Source organism: Dromaius novaehollandiae, chromosome 25 (assembly GCF_036370855.1).
Source record: "Dromaius novaehollandiae isolate bDroNov1 chromosome 25, bDroNov1.hap1, whole genome shotgun sequence".
Classification (NCBI taxonomy): Eukaryota; Metazoa; Chordata; class Aves; order Casuariiformes; family Dromaiidae; genus Dromaius; species Dromaius novaehollandiae.
Window position 1 is genome coordinate 3,021,936 of NC_088122.1, and position 17,491 is coordinate 3,039,426.

At 50.9% G+C, this 17,491-nt stretch overlaps 1 protein-coding gene across 10 annotated transcripts in view; it reads left to right on the forward strand.

Moving 5' to 3' along the window:
* Window positions 1-17,491, forward strand: part of PTPRS (protein tyrosine phosphatase receptor type S) — a 138,879-nt gene that overhangs the window by 42,861 nt on the left and 78,527 nt on the right. For all 10 annotated transcript variants that reach the window (XM_064497516.1, XM_064497517.1, XM_026105943.2 and 7 more), the window contains exons 3-4: window positions 14,406-14,551; window positions 15,527-15,668. In XM_064497516.1, the coding sequence (XP_064353586.1) occupies window positions 14,406-14,551; window positions 15,527-15,668 (288 nt within the window). The remainder of the gene's footprint in view (window positions 1-14,405; window positions 14,552-15,526; window positions 15,669-17,491) is intronic.

Below are 17,491 nucleotides of genomic sequence, written 5' to 3' on the forward strand. Positions count from 1 at the left end.
GCCTTGCTGCTTCCCAGTCACGTGCCCGGCCCAGATCATGCCCTCTCTGTAGCCAGCGCCTTAAAAAAATCTTTCTTGTGCATATGCGGACGCAGTCCGGTTTTGCTGGCTGCTGCCCCTCTGTAAAGAGCGCAGCTGCATCGCCCGGAGCTCGGTGCCGGGGTCAGCTACTCCCGGCCTCCCGTGCCTACCTGGAGGAACAACGTGCCCGCTTTAAGTGCTCCTCAGCTGCAGATAAAAAATCACTTACTGTATAGAAATGTGGCAGTTTTTATAACTGGAATCAGCATGCTCGCTGTTTTCAAGTGGATTTTTCCCATTGAGCAAACCTTTGCGTTTTACAGTGGAGCTTTGCTAATTGGTACTTCGCATGCACAGAGGGCTGGTGCGTGGCTCTCTCCGCCCCAGCAAAGATTTAATAGCAGATGCAGTAGTGAACATTACTTATTACTTAGGTTTCCTTCCTTTTATAAATCACGTTATAGAGCGCTTACTAGCACACTCTAAAGTATTACCATAAATAATTAAAGCCGAATTGCAATTGACAGTATAAAAGAATAAAGCCCCTTTTATGATGCATTACCCTGCCTTTCTCCCCCTTTAATTGCGCTTGCTCCGTCGTTAATTTGCAGAACGCGGTAACTCGCGGCGGGCGCGTGTGCGCGGGAGCTGCAGTGCGTGTCCGCGGCGGCTGGCAGCAAGGGTTGTGCCGCGCGTGCGGCAAGGATGGAGCCCGGCTGCGGCGGGTTGGGAGAGGAGGCCGCGGAGGTCGGTGTCGAGGCTGGGTGATGGGGAGAGGAGCGTGGGGCGGGTGCACTCTGCATCGCTGTTGGAGATCCAGATCGCAGCTGCTTGCAGGGTGTCTGCCTCCTCTCTGGTCCCTCCCGTGCTGTTATCCCCCGAGGATTAGTCTCAAGCTCGCAGCGTTTAGTTTGGAGGTCCTGGCTTTGATCTGTTGTTGGCCAAGACAGCAGTTGTCAGATAAGACGGCAGTAAAAATCAAGGAGGCTCCATCTTAGGACTTGATAGACATGTTAAGACGACATCAGGGGGAAGTGAATCTTTCTCTGCTTTGGGAGAAAGCTGCTCCATCTTGGAGCGTTTGAGACTGATTCATGAAAATGCAGCAATGCTGAGACAAGGAAGATGTTGAAATGTGGTGAAGTTAGATTGGCCCCACAAGCTCTTTTGGAAACGATGTACTCACGGCTGAGCGATTGCTGCAGAATGGCTCTTTCCCCTTGGTGGGTGGGTGTCACGGGGATGCAGCAGAAGTTAAGGGGGGACATACAGTAGGATGCGTGGTTGGTTGGTAGGTTGTTTGGTAGGTGGTGGAGTTTCTCCTAGCTGTTGCATGTTGCTGCTTCAATGAGCAGAGTCTAATAGGATGGAAGAGGAGGTGGCATCTGAACTGCATCCACCTGGAAGGGAGACATCCCTGTGTCCCTCCCCCAGGTCCACTTGCTGCTTCTGTCCCCAGTGCACCAGTTTTCTCTGCGGGCAAGGAGACCCCTTGCTGTCCTTCCTCCCGAGTTGCCCTTTCCTCTTCCTCCCTGTCTGTCTGCCAGCTGTGATCCAGCCTGCGGTTTTTGAGGGTTCTGGGCTAGTTGTATTCCCACTCAAGGACACTGAATTAAGCTTCTGTGTCACCTTGTTTAAGTGTCTGATTAAATTAAACCTTGTCTGCCTGGATCGAGTGATGTCATTTGATTTTTTTTTTTAAGATAACTCAAATTGGAAAGTTTGTGCTTTAGGACCAGGAGAGGAAATAAATCATCTTTTGAAAGAGCTTCCCCATGTGTGTGGGGGGGGGGCTGTCACCTCCCAGGTCTCAGCTGTGCCCCATGGAGCAGACACTTATTAGATTAGTGTCTGCTGAGGTGCAGCTGGGGACTGCAGCACCACGGGTGTTTGAGACCCAGTCATGGGTGTCTCCTGGTGAAGGATCTTTTCCCAACCAGAAGTTCTTGTTGCTCAGCTTCGTTAGATGGCTAAGACAGGGAAAAAAGAGCATCTGCTTGTTGAGTAAACAAGCTGCTTGTGCGAAAATGTCATCTCCATAGTGTTTGTGATGGAGAAAATCTATATGCGTGTGTTCACCACATCTGTGTGCCAAAACTGGGGCTTTTACTTCATGTCAGACTTTACTAAAAAGCTAATAGTTATTCCTTTGTGACTTTCCCTTTTAGCTGTGCTTTTCACCCAGTCCTTGCGCACACTGCCAGGAAGGATGGGGGTCCTTCTGGCATCTCACTGAGCCCGTGGTCATTCAGCTTTTCAGCTGTCCGGAAAGGCTTGTGTGGTCGTGCCTTTTCAGGACTGATTAGCTGTTAATCTACTGGGTCGCTGAAAGGAATCTGCCAGGGTATTCCCGCTCTTTCTACAGCCTGGGAAGCCCAGTATTATTCTTAGAAGGCGAAGCAGAGTGTTTTCCAAGGACGCCAGACCAGAGGAGTGCTGTTCTTTGGTGCGCATGGGATGTAATCTGGGCTCAAATTGGCCTGTGAGAGGCAATCTCAGAAGAACGGTTTTATTTACACTGCGCCGCTCTCTCCTCCTCCAGCCGAGGATTCTCTTGCAACATAATTGGTCCCAGTTCCCATCTTAGACAGCTATGAGGTTCCCTGCACTGCAGCTGCCTTTCATTTTTGGGGGATTGTTCAGGTTCATGAAAACAATCACAGTTTCTGCCATCTGCTGCAGATGGTGCAGCTAACCGTCACGCGGGCTGCTGGCCTGGCCGCCGGAGCGGGAGGCAGGAGCGGCCCTGCTGCTGCGGTCTGTGACTGCGCCTGCCCTCCTCTCGCTTGGTTACGGTTGCTTTTTCGAGCGAGGGCTTCTCTTGCCACATTATTGTCCAGTGTAATTAGTCTCAGTCTTGGTTTGGGGTTCTCAGAGTGCAAACGTTAAATAGCCAGGTTATGGTTTGGCAGAGGAGCCGCTTGCTCCGTCCAAGGGCACAGCAGATAACAGCGTGACTATGGAGGAGATCACAGCGAACCTAGACCTGAAGGTTGCCAGGAAAGAGTATTATAAATATATTTTGGAAGTCTGCTGCTAAGCCTTTGAAAGGGGATATTGCAAGGAATGATTTTGGACAGTTGACATGAGGAGCATGGCTTGACCTCCTGTTTTCATAGTATCTTCGTGTAGAGGCTTTTTAGCATGTCCCATCTTGCTGTTCCAGACGTGAAACGTTGCTGTTTCATATGAGCTTGGTTAAAACCAGTACCACGGTTGTTTCATCTGTAACGTGCAGAACCCTTTCTGTTTCCTTTGGAGGCCAAGAGGAAAAGCAAAGCTTTAAAAAAAAAAGCAAAAAATAAATAGAAAGAACCACAGCTGGTTTCTCATTCTACAAAGTTTCTCCAAAGTCCTCCAAACCTTTAATTGACTCAGGAGCATAAAATTGAGACGGGGAGAGAGTGAGAGAGTGTGTGGAGTGGCGCGAGCGATTTGAATAATTTATTGTCCTTTGAAGTTGCAAGAGAAATTTCAGCTGCCTTGGGGAGTAATTTCTCCCCATTCTGAAAGGGTTTCTCCTTATTTTAAAGTCATCCAGAGGATGATAGTTTTGCATTTTCTGCATAATTAATGGGAATAACTCCCCCCCCACACACTCACACAACCTCTAAAGAGTGTTGGAGTGATGAAACTTGGTGGGTTTTTTAATTAATAAAGTCAAATTAATTTGGCTATGTCCTCATCCTCCCTCACCTCTGCTAGAATTCGTAGATTTATTTATAAATTAGTCTGAGCATGCCGTTAAGAGTGACGACACTTACAAATCTTTAGCCTGGACTTTGATTTGTCTGTATGGAATTTCTAAAAGAGGATGTAGGTTTTTTTCAGTTCAGCTATTAAAGATCACCTTGAGACTAACTCTCATGTGATCATCCAGTGAGCCAGAAAGATGCTTCAGCTCTTGTTTTCCTTTGTCTATCTGCATGGATAGGATCTGTTTGGTTTTGAGGGTTTCCTGTGTTGTTTTTCCTTTGCGAGTGTTGCCATATTCCCCTTTCCTTATGTGTCAGATCTGCTAATTGTGGTTTATTCCGATAGCTGCCACTTGAGGGACTGCCTTCCTCACCTGAAGGAAAGAGGCATTTTCTGCCCAGGCACCCGGCGGGGCTGCGTTACAGCCTTCTGATAAGACGTCATCCCTTGCATCTCTTGGCAGATGTCAAACATGAATAGAAACCTGTCCTGCTCCGAGAAAAATCTCCCCTTCCTCCATCACTATCTTCAATAAAAGAGTTTCAGGATTCCTTGCTGCTGCTTTTCCATGATTCCATCTCTCTCTCTCTCAAGTTTTGCACTGTCTTCTTGGCTCACTGAATCTCTAGTTACCCCAAACTTGAATTCATTAGGCCACCACTGCTGCCAGTTCTCAGGGCTGTGGTTAGATTCTCCCTTTTTCTTCTTTTGTGCTCATGCACCCACTGCAAATCTGAATGATGAGTATTGTGTTTCAGAGACAGAAATTGTCATGACTTATGTGGCAGGAGTCAAAGTTCATGTCTGTTAAAGGTTGCATTCATCCATTAGTCATGGATTTATTAGGTTTTGGTTTCTTGTTTTTAGATCTCCCGTCTTGAGCTCCCTTGACATCCCAGTCTCAATTTCAGTAGAAACTGATGAACAGTACAAGCTCCAACGTACTGTGATGACCTGGATTGAGGTATTTCCAGCTAGGTACCCAGAATCTCCGCCTGTTCCATAGAAAATGCGGGCTGAAGTCACTTACCAGGAATTGGATGGGAATGATGTAACCAGCTTTTGAAAAGATCCAGAATGCTATGCCCTAGGAATTGTACCTTACTCTTTTCTTGTAGACCACAAAACTTCATCACTTGCCTGAAAGAAAGAAATAGTGCTTAAATTTGTGTGCCCATGCTTCAAAATGTACAAAACCAACAGCTAGTACATTGGAACTATAGAACTGTTTGTGGGAAGAAGATGGAAGTAACATAGCTTTTATTTACATGAGTAGAAGAGCAGAGTTTTATCATGCAATATTGCATTTATCTGGTGCGTCTTTCAGCCTCAGATGATCCCCGCATGCACATACTTATCTAGCAAATCTGATTGGGATCATTCACCTATTGCAGTGCTACAGCCCTTTCTCGGTTGGTGATGCAGGGCAGGGGAACCCAGCCACATTTATACATCTTGCAAAAGGCTGTGTCATATCACTGAACGAAGGATCAGACCTGACCTCTCTGATCACATCCTGGGGGCTTCTGGCACTGCGCTCTCTCTGAAAGACCATGAGATGCGGCAGCTTGTAGCAATTTGTTTTCCCCATTGCTGCTGATCCTGCTGCCACTTTTCAGTGGCTCGGGACCTCTGCTGCGCTATATTAAGATGGCATGGCCCCCCGGGAGCTGGGATCCTTGCTTGTTAAGCTTTTTCTTCTTTCAGGCTTGTCCCACAGGAAATGGTTTCTCGTGTTCTGGTATCCCCTGTGGACTCTGGTTCTTTTAATGATTCAAACAGAGCAGCGGAAGTTGAGCAAAGGGCCAAGTCCTTTCTAATCGTGTCTTCCCTGGGTTGTAGGCGAATCGAGCTTCTCCGAACTGCCGATGTCGATGACACGGCTTGAGCAGAAGCTGTCTTAGCAACTTAGTTCTGGAGGGAACTGTGGCAGGGGGAGGGAGAGCGCTCTGCCTTTAGCCTCTGATTGCAAACAATCCAGGATTGCTGCCATGACATTGATGGACAAGGAGCCCTCATTAAGTTGCCAGGATGGCTCCGTGGCTTTCTCGCTCTTGCTCTGCTCTGGTTTGTTATGCCTTGTTATAGGACTTGTGGAGAAATATGGGATGTGATTTTGTTACAGCTGATTGAAAGCACTCGCGCACCCCCAGGGTCCCGGCCTGCCGCGTTGCTAAGGCTGCGTGTGCTCCGGTGCTTGCCGGCCCTGTGGCGGCTGATCCCAGGGCTGCCATCTTACGTGACAGCCTTGCTTGTCTGCTTCGGCTCTTGTTGGTCACCAGGAGCTCCTTTCTTTCTGGCACCTTGATGCAGTGCCAAAAGGTGAATGAGGATCCTGGCCAGAGGTCTGTCAGTGTTACCACCTACTCACTCCTTTGCCTCTCAGTCTTATTGTAATGAGGAGGGAGAGAGGAACCGCGCTGTGCCGGGTGCATGCAGCGTGCAGAGAGAAGCGGTTAGTACAGCTGAAGTGCTCTCCGTCCAAACAGGTGCGACGAGGGAGTTTGGGAGAGTGAGGCAAGGGATGAGGACGTTTGTGGAGTGGGACCGCAGAATGCATTGAAAAGAAAACTCGGAGTCGGACCTCCTAGATCACATTCCTTCTTGCCCGTATTCACTACTCTTAAGTGCTGCCTCTCTTCCATCCTGTCTTGCCCTCTGTGCAGAGTCCCGTCCTGCTGCTGGGAGCCAGCTGCCTGCCCTGCCCATGATTACAGTGTGCCCTACACATCTGCATAAATCACAATTAGAACAATGTTTTCCTTGGCTGTAGCAGGGTGCCAGTTCACTAAGGCTGGGACCGACCTGTGACTGTGACAGATATCCTTTGTGCAGTGAGGAAAGGTGGATCCTTTCCATACATACGGATGTTCGATAGCCTGGAGAGGTCCCAGCTGAAACTGGATGACTTCATACTCGCTGCTGTTCCCATGCGATAAGGCATGGTCCCATCCCTTAAAACTATCCATTTAAATAGACGAGAAGGAAGGATTACGCTTCCCCTCTAGCAGGCAGGATAAGTGGTTTTTCTCACCTTGGGTGTCAGAACTAGGAACAGATCTTTGGGATCCTCTATCTTCATCCTGCCTCCACTGCTGCAGGCTCATGCCTCCTTTTCCAGAGGGTCTGTATCTGAATGCATTGCAAATAAGGAGCCTGAAGGCTGCACGCATGTGCCAGGTCCCCAAAATTACATCCCTTATGGCAGGAATGGCTGGGAATGGTACCAGCTATGAAAGGTCTGCTGCCTCATCCCGACTGAGGGGAAGGGTGGGAGCCAGCGGCACAGAAAACAGGCGCGTGGCAGCAGCGGGCGTTCGGGGTGGTTTGACAGCCGGTGCAGTAATGGTGGATGAAATAAGTTCTTGATCTTTCTCGCTCATTTCTCGCTTGTGTCAAATCCCATGCGGGGTCGCATCCTTCGCTGCTGTCCATCCTTCTCCGTGGGCCTCCGGAAGGAAGAAGGCAGAAGTCCTTCAGCTGACTTTCCCCTCTGTCCAAATGGGAAAAAGCCTTGAATTCGCTTGTGTGTAGCCCGGCCTTTCCGAGTCATGGCAGGGCTTTGGTGGGTCAACAGGAGGATAGCAAGGGGGAACAATTTCGCTTCCAAGAAAAATGTGCCCAGTCCCTTTTCACCCTCCTTTCTCCAACCTTGCCAGTCCCATCTCCCTGAAGGGAGCCAAGAGCTGCTGACAGTAAGAGGAAGTCTCTGTCTGAAGCCTATAATTATCCTGTCTGCCTTCCCAGCAAGGGCCAGTTGGGGAGCGAGCGTGCTCCTGTTTCAGAGACCGGCCCTGCATTCTGCTGCCTCCCCAATTACTGCTTAATGGACTTTTTATGATGATAAGACGACTGGGTTGGGGAGAAGTTATTGACGGGGAAATGGAATATAATTCACTCCCTGTTTGTTTGTTCTGTCAGAAAACTCTCATTTTAATTTTATTTGTGAGGCACTGAGAAATAGCCCTTAGAAAAAAAAAGGCAGAATCTGTCAGTAAAACCTTGGATTTCAAGGGGACTGGAGGCTCCGCAGGAGCTCTCCAAGGGGTGGTTTTAATCTTGCTGAGTGTCTCCATAGAGACACCCCCCACACCCTTCCCCACAGCCTGCACCCGTCCTGCTCCCTGTCTGCGGTTCTCACTCCTCTCACGAAGAAAAATGCAGATTATGGAGCCGTCTTTCTTGCCTCCACCCCTCCTGCGAGCTCCCCCGCTCCCTGGCGCTGCCGCTTTGAAGCGCTCACCCATTCCAGACGCCGCATTCTTGCTCCCCACTCTCCATCTGTCTCAAATTTGGCTGCTCTCTCCTGTTTTCATCTGCTCCTCGGCTTGTCTCCTTTATCTAATCTCCACTTCCTTGCTCTGAGCAGGTCCCTCCTCTCCATCTTGCTCGAGTTCCCTTCTCCCTGTTGATCTCTCCCTCCTTTCCCCCTGCTGAGGTGCTCCCTGACGTTGCTGCCCTTTCTTGCCTCCTCTCCCCGCTTCAGCTGCCCCTTTCTCTCCCGGCTGTGTCGAAGCTGTTCCCTTCGTCCTCCCCGTTTGCCTCCCAGCCTCTGGCCCCAGCTGCTCAGCGCGCTCGCCTCTTCCCCGCGAGCACGGGGCATCCATATGCCGCACGCGAGCAGACCGCGGCAGCACACGTGTGTAAAACGCGTTTCCTGAACCAGCAAATATCCTTTCGGCGCTTGGCAGTAGCCGGATCGCACGCGCGTTCCCGCAGCGGCTTTCGGCGGGGGAGATGAGAGCGCTGCCGCGCAGCGCCGTAGCCAGGGGAGTACCTTTCCCGGTTGTGAGGCTGTCGGCAGTCGTGGAAAATGGAGATGGAGTTTCACTAAATCGGCAGAAAGTTTCTGCCAAAGTACAAAGGTGGGGAAGGAGGAGGAACGGGGTGGGTTAACCCTTTACATGCCACTGAGAAGGCTGTGGGATCCCTTCCTTGTTGCCTTGAAGACAGCAAGGGGTGAGAAACAGCCTGGCAAGAGAGATGTCCCCATTAGAGCGAACGTGACCTGGTTGTTGGGAGATTGCAAAGCTTTTGTCTGGCTTTTGCTTTTCATCTTCTTTTCCCACTGAGAAGCATATGTGGAAGACGGTCTGAGTTCTGTCCTTAGCGATTCTGCCTGGTTATCTTTTTTTCTGTGTATTACAATATTTAGAGGCTGTAGTTGTGTGCGAGACCACCTATGGCGCTGAGTGCTGAGCAGATCTGTTCTGAAACCCTCCTTTACCCCAAATTACTTCTAGTGTCTAGACCGGGGCAGGCAGGTGTGAGAAATGAGGATTGTCACCTCGGCGCTCCACGAGGCAGACGGAGGTACAGGGGGAGGGCGAATGCCCAAGGTCAACAGACAACTTGCATCCGAGCAGGAGCCCTGAATCCCGATTATGGGGATTGTCTGGAGCCTGGGCGACTGGGTTGGGGTGTGCAAAGCACTCCTTGACCATAACCGGTCTAACTGCCCCGTCTTTCACCTTCGTTCTTGGAGAGCAGAAGGGTGAATTTTGATCTGCTCAGCACGTCTGAGCTAGGCAACGGTGGACACGGGCTAAGGTGCCCCATTTCTCGTAGAGCAGGCGTGCCCTCGAGGTGGCCAGCTCTGCGGGACCCCCGGGCCGCGCGTCGAAGGTGGGCTGGGAGCGGTGGGCACGAGGGCAGCTGCCCCGTGACTTTGGGAAGGCCTCTGCAGTAAGGTGGTCTAAACGGCAAGAAAATGGCCCGCGTGCTGTGCTCTTGCTTTTTTTCTCTATTTTCTGTGGCCGGTCGGTTATTCAGCAGCCGCGGGAGGGGCAGAAACGCGGCTCTTGGCGTGCAGGTCGGCGGGGCGGGCGCGTGGGCCTCGTCAGCGTGCTGACTGCCGGCACCGGGGGGGCTGGAAATGGAAGCAAAACCCTTTCAGACTCCCGTTCTGCAGCTGGCTGCCTTTTGTCTCCGCGGATTCTTCCGCCGTGGTGGGCGAGGGGCCCTTTCAGCGGGCTCTCGCCATGCTGGGGCCGGGTGGAGGAAGAAGTGGTTTGTCTTTACGTGCGGCCCGTTGTGGAGGTGCTTTCCTGGAGGCGGTGAGGGGGAAGCTGCCGCTAAGCGCGGAGGTGGATTTCCCAGTCTAAAAATCAGCCGCAGGTCCCTGCCGTGGGGCTGGGGAAAGCCGGTGGTGGCAGGGGCCAGAGGGAGCACAGGCATGAAGGTGTCTGCAGCCCCCGAGAGCTTGCCGGAGGGATGAGGCCTGCGCATGGATGAGGCCTGCACGCGCGGGGAGGCCGGGCCGGTTGCTACGGCAACGGCGCTGTGCGGCCTCCCCCTGCCACCGCCCCGGGGCTGCGCAGGCAGGGAAGGGGCATGGCGGGCGCCTTGTCCCCACCTCCGTCAGCGGGACGCAGCGCGATTTGGGGCTGGGTCTCCCTGCTCGCTGCCAGCCGTTTTGGTTCCCCCCCGCCACCGTGCCGCCGTCCGGCCCGGTGTCCGGCAGGATCGAGGGTTTTGCTTCAAGGGCTTCGTGGTGCAGAGCAGGGCCCGTCCGTGCGTGCACGTGAGGAAGGCAGCTCCGGTAGCCCAGACTGGAGGACGGAGGAGCTGCTTGCAATCTCTTGTTGACCCACCCCATACATCTCCCGCCTTGTCCCATGTTCCTGACTAAGCACCTGGTGGGGGGGAGCATTTTGGCCGAGGGCAGCTGGGAGGATGTCAGGCATTGATCAGGAAGGCTGGCGTGAAACGCTCGAGAATCAATTTTGTCTCAGAAAAGCCCGGGGAAGTCGATATTTCCCTCCCGTGACCTGCCTCTGCCCCTTCCCCCGTTTGTGGCTAATTCTGGTCTGCCATCTCTGAAACAGGGAAATAAATGTGGAAAGGAGGCCGTGTTTGGAGACGATGTGGCTGCGTTTCGTGCCCAGGAGGGTCACCTCCTCACCTGTCCACCTTGCAGATGGAGTTGCCCAAGCCATGCAAGGCTGTTGCTGAGGTCTCGCCTGGCCTGGCGCTTCCCTGGCTTAGTGGAGCCGGTGCGAGTTTTCCTCTCGGCCCTTGGAGAAGTGTCTCCTCGCCGTGCCTGGAGCACGCTAGGACAGCGTGGGGAAGGGCTGTGCTGCGCCTGGTCCATGGCGTGCTCTCCAGGGCTGAACAGTGTCGGTGGTGATGTCCCTAACTGTGCTTTTTTTCCCTCTCCTTCAGCTGTCAGCTCAGCTGAGCTAAGCCCCCCTGTGCTCCTGCATCTCTCCCACCCCTCAAACCACCTCCGGGTTCTCCATGCCTTTCTCCATCTTTGGCTTCTGACGTTTTGGCTGGGCACATGCTGGCCAGCCTGTCTCCCTCGCTCCCCATCCATCCATCGCTAGCTATTCACCATGGCAGCAGTTCCTGAGGGACATTTGGGTTTAAAGGGTGAGACATCCCCTCCTTCTCCCCACTCCTACATCTTTCAAGCTTCTTTGGTGTAAAGCTTCTCAGACCATTTTGGTGTCTGCGTATCGTTAGTAAGGAGATGGTTTCTTTATACGTGAGTGCACTCAAGGGACTTTTTTCTGCTTTGGTGTCACATGAAGGGATGAAGGAAGGAGGTGCGGCAGCAGCGGGTCCTCGTTCGGTGGGGAGGTGTCGCTTGCCCTGGCTGTCACTTTTGGGAAGCGCGTAGGAGGTGGGCGGCAGCTGAGTGCAGAGAAAGGCTGTTCAACTTGATGGCTTTCCATTAAGCTGTAGAGAAGAGTCAGAGGTACACAGCAGTCCTCGAGGCTTTGCAGCCTTCTCTCCCGAGACCCAGACCCCACAGGCAACCTTTCGTGGTAGGAAAATTCCTTAAAGCTCCAGCTTCTTCCACTCCTGTTTCGATACTGCAAAAACCAGGCAGGGCTGCTTGGCAAGCCGAGAAAGGGAGGGAAGAAAAAGGGACCACAAAACCTAGGCAGAGCTCAAACTCGGTCTTTCCAAGACTGATTTGTTCTGTGCTCTCCGTAAGGGGAGGCTGGCAAAGTGATACAGAAGTCGCTGGATTTTGTGCATGTCATCTGGAAAGCACCCGTCTCTGATTTCTATTTATTTATTTTAAAAGGAGGCCCTGCAGCCTTGGCACAAGCCCCTCCGAGGATGCTCGCGGTGTTTGGCTCTCGCACGGCACCTTCCTCCTGCTTTCGGAGGCTCCGAGGCGCTTGCGGAGCCGAGGCAGGAATCCTCGTGGCGTGTCGCCCCACGCGCCAGACCCGCCGCGGCTGCACTGCACCAGTCCCACGCGGCACGGAGGGATTTGTTGCAGCTTGGTGTCCTCGCCAGCTTGCCTGCGATTGCGCTGGCTTCTCCTTGCCCGAGGGGAGAGGGCTGTTCTGCGAGCGGCGTGGGCTGGCGTGACAAGCGCGGCGGTGACTAGCGGTGCATAGGTGGAGAGCGCGACGGGTGTTTTATCGGGGCGGGGGGAATCGAAGTCTGGAGCTCAGAAACTTGGACAATTTTAAAAGCAATAATTCTAGCTTTGATTTTCATCATCTTTCCTAGTGAGCAGGAAAATCTAATGGATTGTCTGAGAGGGATTTTTGGTTTCCTTTGTTCGTCTCTCACTCTCCAGAAGTGACTTTATTGCCGGCGGTGCAGCATTGCAGCAAGCTCAGGAAAGCCGTGTTCACCGAGGAAGTCAGCTTGCTTGTGATCACACGCTAAGTCAGTAGAGATCCCGGCAAGGACAGCTGAGCTGTGACTCCTGTTCATTCTCTGATTTTTGGAGCACTTTCCCTTTCCCTAGGCCAGAAATACTTTTTTTTTTTTCCTTCCTCAGTTGTGCTCTTACACACTGCTTGCACCCATTTAAGTACATATGTGGCATTAAGGAGTAATAGGAGCTTTCGTTTTAGGATATGAACTTGTATCAATAGGTTATTCTTAAAAAGGCCTGGACGTTTTTGGCTGTGCCTTCAGAACTGGCCTCTGCAAACTCTTCAGATTTTGAACGTAGGAGAAGAGAGGATAGAAGTGAGGTCGCAGGATTTATATTTTAGCCTGAAGCAAAGTTTTGGTTTTGCCTTGCTCAGGTGGAAGACACATTTCCCCACTGCCGGTGCCTCCAGAGGCACTTGCTTGGTAACCTTTAGCTGTAACATTGCAAAGAAGACTGACCTCTAAATATAGATTTAGCTATTTATAAGTCTAATGCTTTGTACACACAGCATTCGGTGGGACATAAACAGCTCCAGCAAATTGTATTTACCTCCAGCATGGAAACAAATGCTTGATTGCATCACATGAGCTTGCTCAGTAGCTTTTATTTATATACTGCTGGCCACATCAGGCAGGGAGGAGGGAATGCTTCCTTTTGTCTTTCGACCCCTAAAAGACCCTGAAGACTTTTCTCTAGCTACCATTTGCCCTCTTCTGAAGCTCTTTGGTAGGCAGTTTGCATCTTGTTTTATAGACTCTGAATATGTACACATAAATATACACATTTCACAGTCATGTGGTCTACTTTCCTCAAGAATAACAGACGGCAACTTTATGATCTGAGTGATTTTATTTGAAGACAGCTGTGGCCTTGTGATTTAAATATTTCAATAAATTTTAAGCTAACTAGATGAGAGGAAACTGTGAGGGAAAACAGGTTAGAGCAAGGGAGGAAGTATTCCCTGCGGGTAGAGGAGGTGGGGGCACTGCACAGATGCTCCTTTCCTTGCTTCCTCCCATCAGAAGGCCCCGATGCCTTCCTTGGTCCCATCGCAGCATCCTCTCCCCTTCTTGCAGGCGTGCTCTTGAAGGCCAGCAGACCTGGATGGGAGTCAGTGGCAGGCATGCTGCAAGCTCAAGTGCTGGGCCCTTGGGCCCAGGCTGGTTAAAATGCAGCCCCAGGCTGTGAGTATGTTTGTTCAGGCCTCACTGCACCTTCGAGCAGCTGCTTATGGAGAGGTTGGAGGAGCTTTTGGCTTCCCTTAGCAGTATGAATTCCTTGTTTCTCCCAGATGTCTCATGATGGGAAGGGGGAACTGCAGGAACAGATGGCTGCCATGCTCTTGGTCTTGACAAGTGGTTTATTTTAAAATGATGATGACTTTGGTTTGTTGTGCTGCATCCCATCAGCTTGCCTATTCCAAAAGATGGCATACCTGTCATCGTGTAAATGAATCGATGAGGGGCAGGGAGAAGGAAAGAAAAGTAGACCTACTACAGCCAAGGAGGCTTCACATCCCAAAGCCACCCTTGTGAGCCTATTTCACACCATCATCTTCAAGATCCCTGTGTGCCACTTTCCTGCCCCATGTATTTCATGGTGCTCCCACCCTTTCCCCTTGCCTTGAATACCTATAAATCCTGCCCATTCTCTGGTGATTTGCTCATCTGGTAGGATCCTGGGGATTGCAATTCAGTACTTCTAGATATTGTTTCCAGCTCCACCATAGACTTTTGGTGATGATCCTTAGATTGTCTTTGCGTGGGCAATCTCCCCTGCACAAAACAATTTGGGTCCGCTCTTCAGAGGTCAGAGAGGCTTTGCAGCATCACCCCACTTAAATCTGACTGTAGTTCCAGGCCCTTATCATTTTGTGCTTTAGCTTCTTCGTATGTAAAATGGAGGTAAAGACTGTTCTTTCCAAATGAGCTAAGAGGTTTAATTTTATCTGGGATCATTAGGGAACAGCAGCGATAGCGCTGCTATTAATTACAGGCAGTATTTATTAGAGTTTGTCTTTCCTTGTGTCAATAATGACATTTCTTTTTTTTTAAAGGTCCCCCTGTGTTCATTAAAAAACCCGTGGACCAAATTGGTGTGTCGGGAGGGGTGGCCTCCTTTGTCTGCCAAGCGACTGGAGACCCGAAGCCACGGGTCACCTGGAACAAGAAAGGGAAGAAAGTGAACTCCCAGAGGTTTGAGGTAAGAGGTGTCCTAGAAATCTGTGTGTGTGTGTGTGTACGTATAGAGAGAGACATGAGCACCAAGCAGCTAGTGCTGTTCTTTGGCCGTTCTGAGACGCGATAATAAAGGGAGGCTTGGAAGGGGAGGAGTTTTAGCTGTAGGAGTGAGATACAAGCTCTTGGCCATGTCAACACCTGGGATTGTTCCAAAGCAAAAGAGAACTTGGCCCACTTACATTATTGGAGTTTTTTGTTTTGTTTTGTTGGGTTTTTTTCCCCGCCTGGGATATAATATAAAGCTGCCTTTTTCCTTTCCCGAGAAACCCCACCTAAGCTGGTGCTTTTTCAGCTCTGTAAATGCACCTTTCATACTCATCCATGTCTCGTTATTTTAACCCCGGGACAGACTGAAGTCAACATTACAATGTCTGTAACTGCATTACAATGCCTGTAACTGTACTGGCAGCCAGACCCAAGCCATTGGTATTGTTTAGACAGAAGTGAGAGTGGAAGAACAAGGACTAGGAGGTCATCCTGTGGAATTCGTTGTGGGACTCTGCCTTGCCAGGCAGCTGTGTGCTGAGAGGAGCGTTGTGGTGTCAGCTGCCCAGGCGGATGGTGGGCCAAGGCAGGGGTTTGTCATTTTTATTTTGTTTTCCCTTGGTCCACGTCCCCCTCTTTCTCCACAGTTGTACACTGAACACCCAGGCCCCCGCCCCAACCTTGCTTATTGCTTCAGAGCATTTTACATGTACGTAGCAGCTTTGGTAGGCTGGGGAGAGAGTTTGGTATGGGACAATTTTCTGGCACTTGGAGGTCAATGGAGAGTGAGGGAGAAGCTGACCATGCTGGTTATGTTTGGGGCAGCTGCAGGAGTGTGTTTGTGAGTGTGCCTGTTTGTATATGTGCTGGTGCCTCCTGTAGAAGCAGAGATGAACCTCGTACTTGCACCCCAAGGATGCTTACTATGTCTCTGTCTCCCTTTATCCCTCAGACGATTGAATTCGATGAGAGTGCAGGTGCTGTTTTGAGGATCCAGCCCCTCCGGACTCCCCGTGATGAGAACATTTATGAGTGTGTTGCTCAAAACCCTCATGGGGAGGTCACCGTCCACGCTAAGCTCACCGTCCTCCGAGGTAAAGAGCATGCCTGTCTGCCTTGTGTAGGTGTCACAGGGGAGAAGGGACCCTTCAGCTTCTCCTTCCTTCAGATGAGGGAAGGCTGTCACAAAACAACTCATGGCCAAGACACAAGGTCCCCCTTTTTTTGGTCCGTTCTGGCCTGCCAGATCTGTTTGCTGTTATTACCTCACAGAGTCATAAAATTGCTGTGTAAGAAACTAAGCCAGGCTGCTTGCTAAAACAGAACCTCTTTAGAAGGTTTGACTGGATGATAGACTCAAGTCCCTTCCAACCTGAATTACCCTATGTTTCTGTGATCTTCCCTCCCTTCCAGTAAAAATCCCATCCCCAGGTTTGTTTATGAGCAGCACAAGAAAGGCTCCATCCTCCTCCTCTGAAATGTGACACCATTAATCTAGGCACCAAGGAAAACCTTCACTGAGGAATCACTTAATGTGCTGAGCTAAGATGATATGTATCTGCAGGGGTTTTCACGCTTGCAGTTGGTAGCAATGCCAGCATCTTCCCTTGTGCAGAATACCCATCTTCCCCCTTCTTCTAGGCTCCTCCCCTCTTTCCAGATACTTTGCTCCATGTACTCTCCAAGAACACTTCCCCTCTCCATTTGGTTCTTTTTTTCACTTGTCCACGCTATAGAGGATGTTTACATGGATCCCTCCTTCATGTCATCTGTTTGAAATATGCTCTCTGAACCTGACGTGGGGGAGGGAACAATATGCTATTGCTGTGGATGCCTCTGGATGTTTATTGTTGTTATCCCAGAGATTTATAAAAGTGTTACATGAAAAACTAAGCCAGGCTGCTTGCTAAAACTGACTTGCTTTAGGGGAAGAGATGCATGGTGTTCACAGTTCAAATCACGAGTCGAGTAATCCTGGCAGAAAGGCCCGTAAGGTGCGGTGGATAACCAGCCAAGAGCCCCTCAGGGGGAAGTTAGCCTGGGGGCATTAGCTGTTGATGGAGTCATGTGCAGGAGGTGCTGTAGGAATGCTGTGGGCTTTTGGATGGGGGTACTTGGAGTAAGAGCAGTTATTTCTGCAGTGAGCATTGCTAGTGACAGCTTTAGGTGCTCCTGGCAGTGTGTGGTCCTCATAAGGCTAAGTGGCAGCTTTACCTGCACGCCGGTTGCCTTTACTCCAGCAATTTCGGTGTTTGCTCCCGGAGCATCTGAAGTCCTTTCGTCTGAATGACAGTGAGCACATCCCTAGTAGTACAGAGCTAAATTTGTGTGCAAATCCCTAACATACAGCAGTAAGTAAAGGCCAGACATAAAGGGCACATGGCAAAGCCCTTTACCTCCCTTGTGCTGGGAGTATTCCTCCCACTGCCCACCTGGCAGGCTCTGTGCTGTCAAGACACTGGCTGCCTTTGAGCGTGCAGGCCCATGGTCCGCTCCTGCCTGACAGGTTTGTGCAGATGCACTTGTCTTTGTGCTACGCCTTTGCTTCTGCCTGGCATGCCATTTAACCTTGTATTAGCAGCACATGGTGGGATGCCTCTGTCAAGAGACTGGAACAGAGCTTGAAGACAAGGGTGAGTCTAGCTGTGGTTATCCCAGAGGGCTGTGAGCCTCGTTTTTCATCTTACTCCCATGTATTCCTTGAGAGCTGTGACAGTTTGGGAGAAATGTTCTGTGATCATATTCAGAATTTCTATCCCTTGAATCTACCTAAGAGCAGTGGCATGAGAGAACGTTGTCCTTCGGCTGCCGTCCTAGCAAATCCTGTGGATTCTTGCAGCGTTTGTAAGGCACCCTCCACAACAAGCAGACTGCAATGTGTGGGAAATGGCGAGTTGTGCTCAGTGACTGTCCTCAG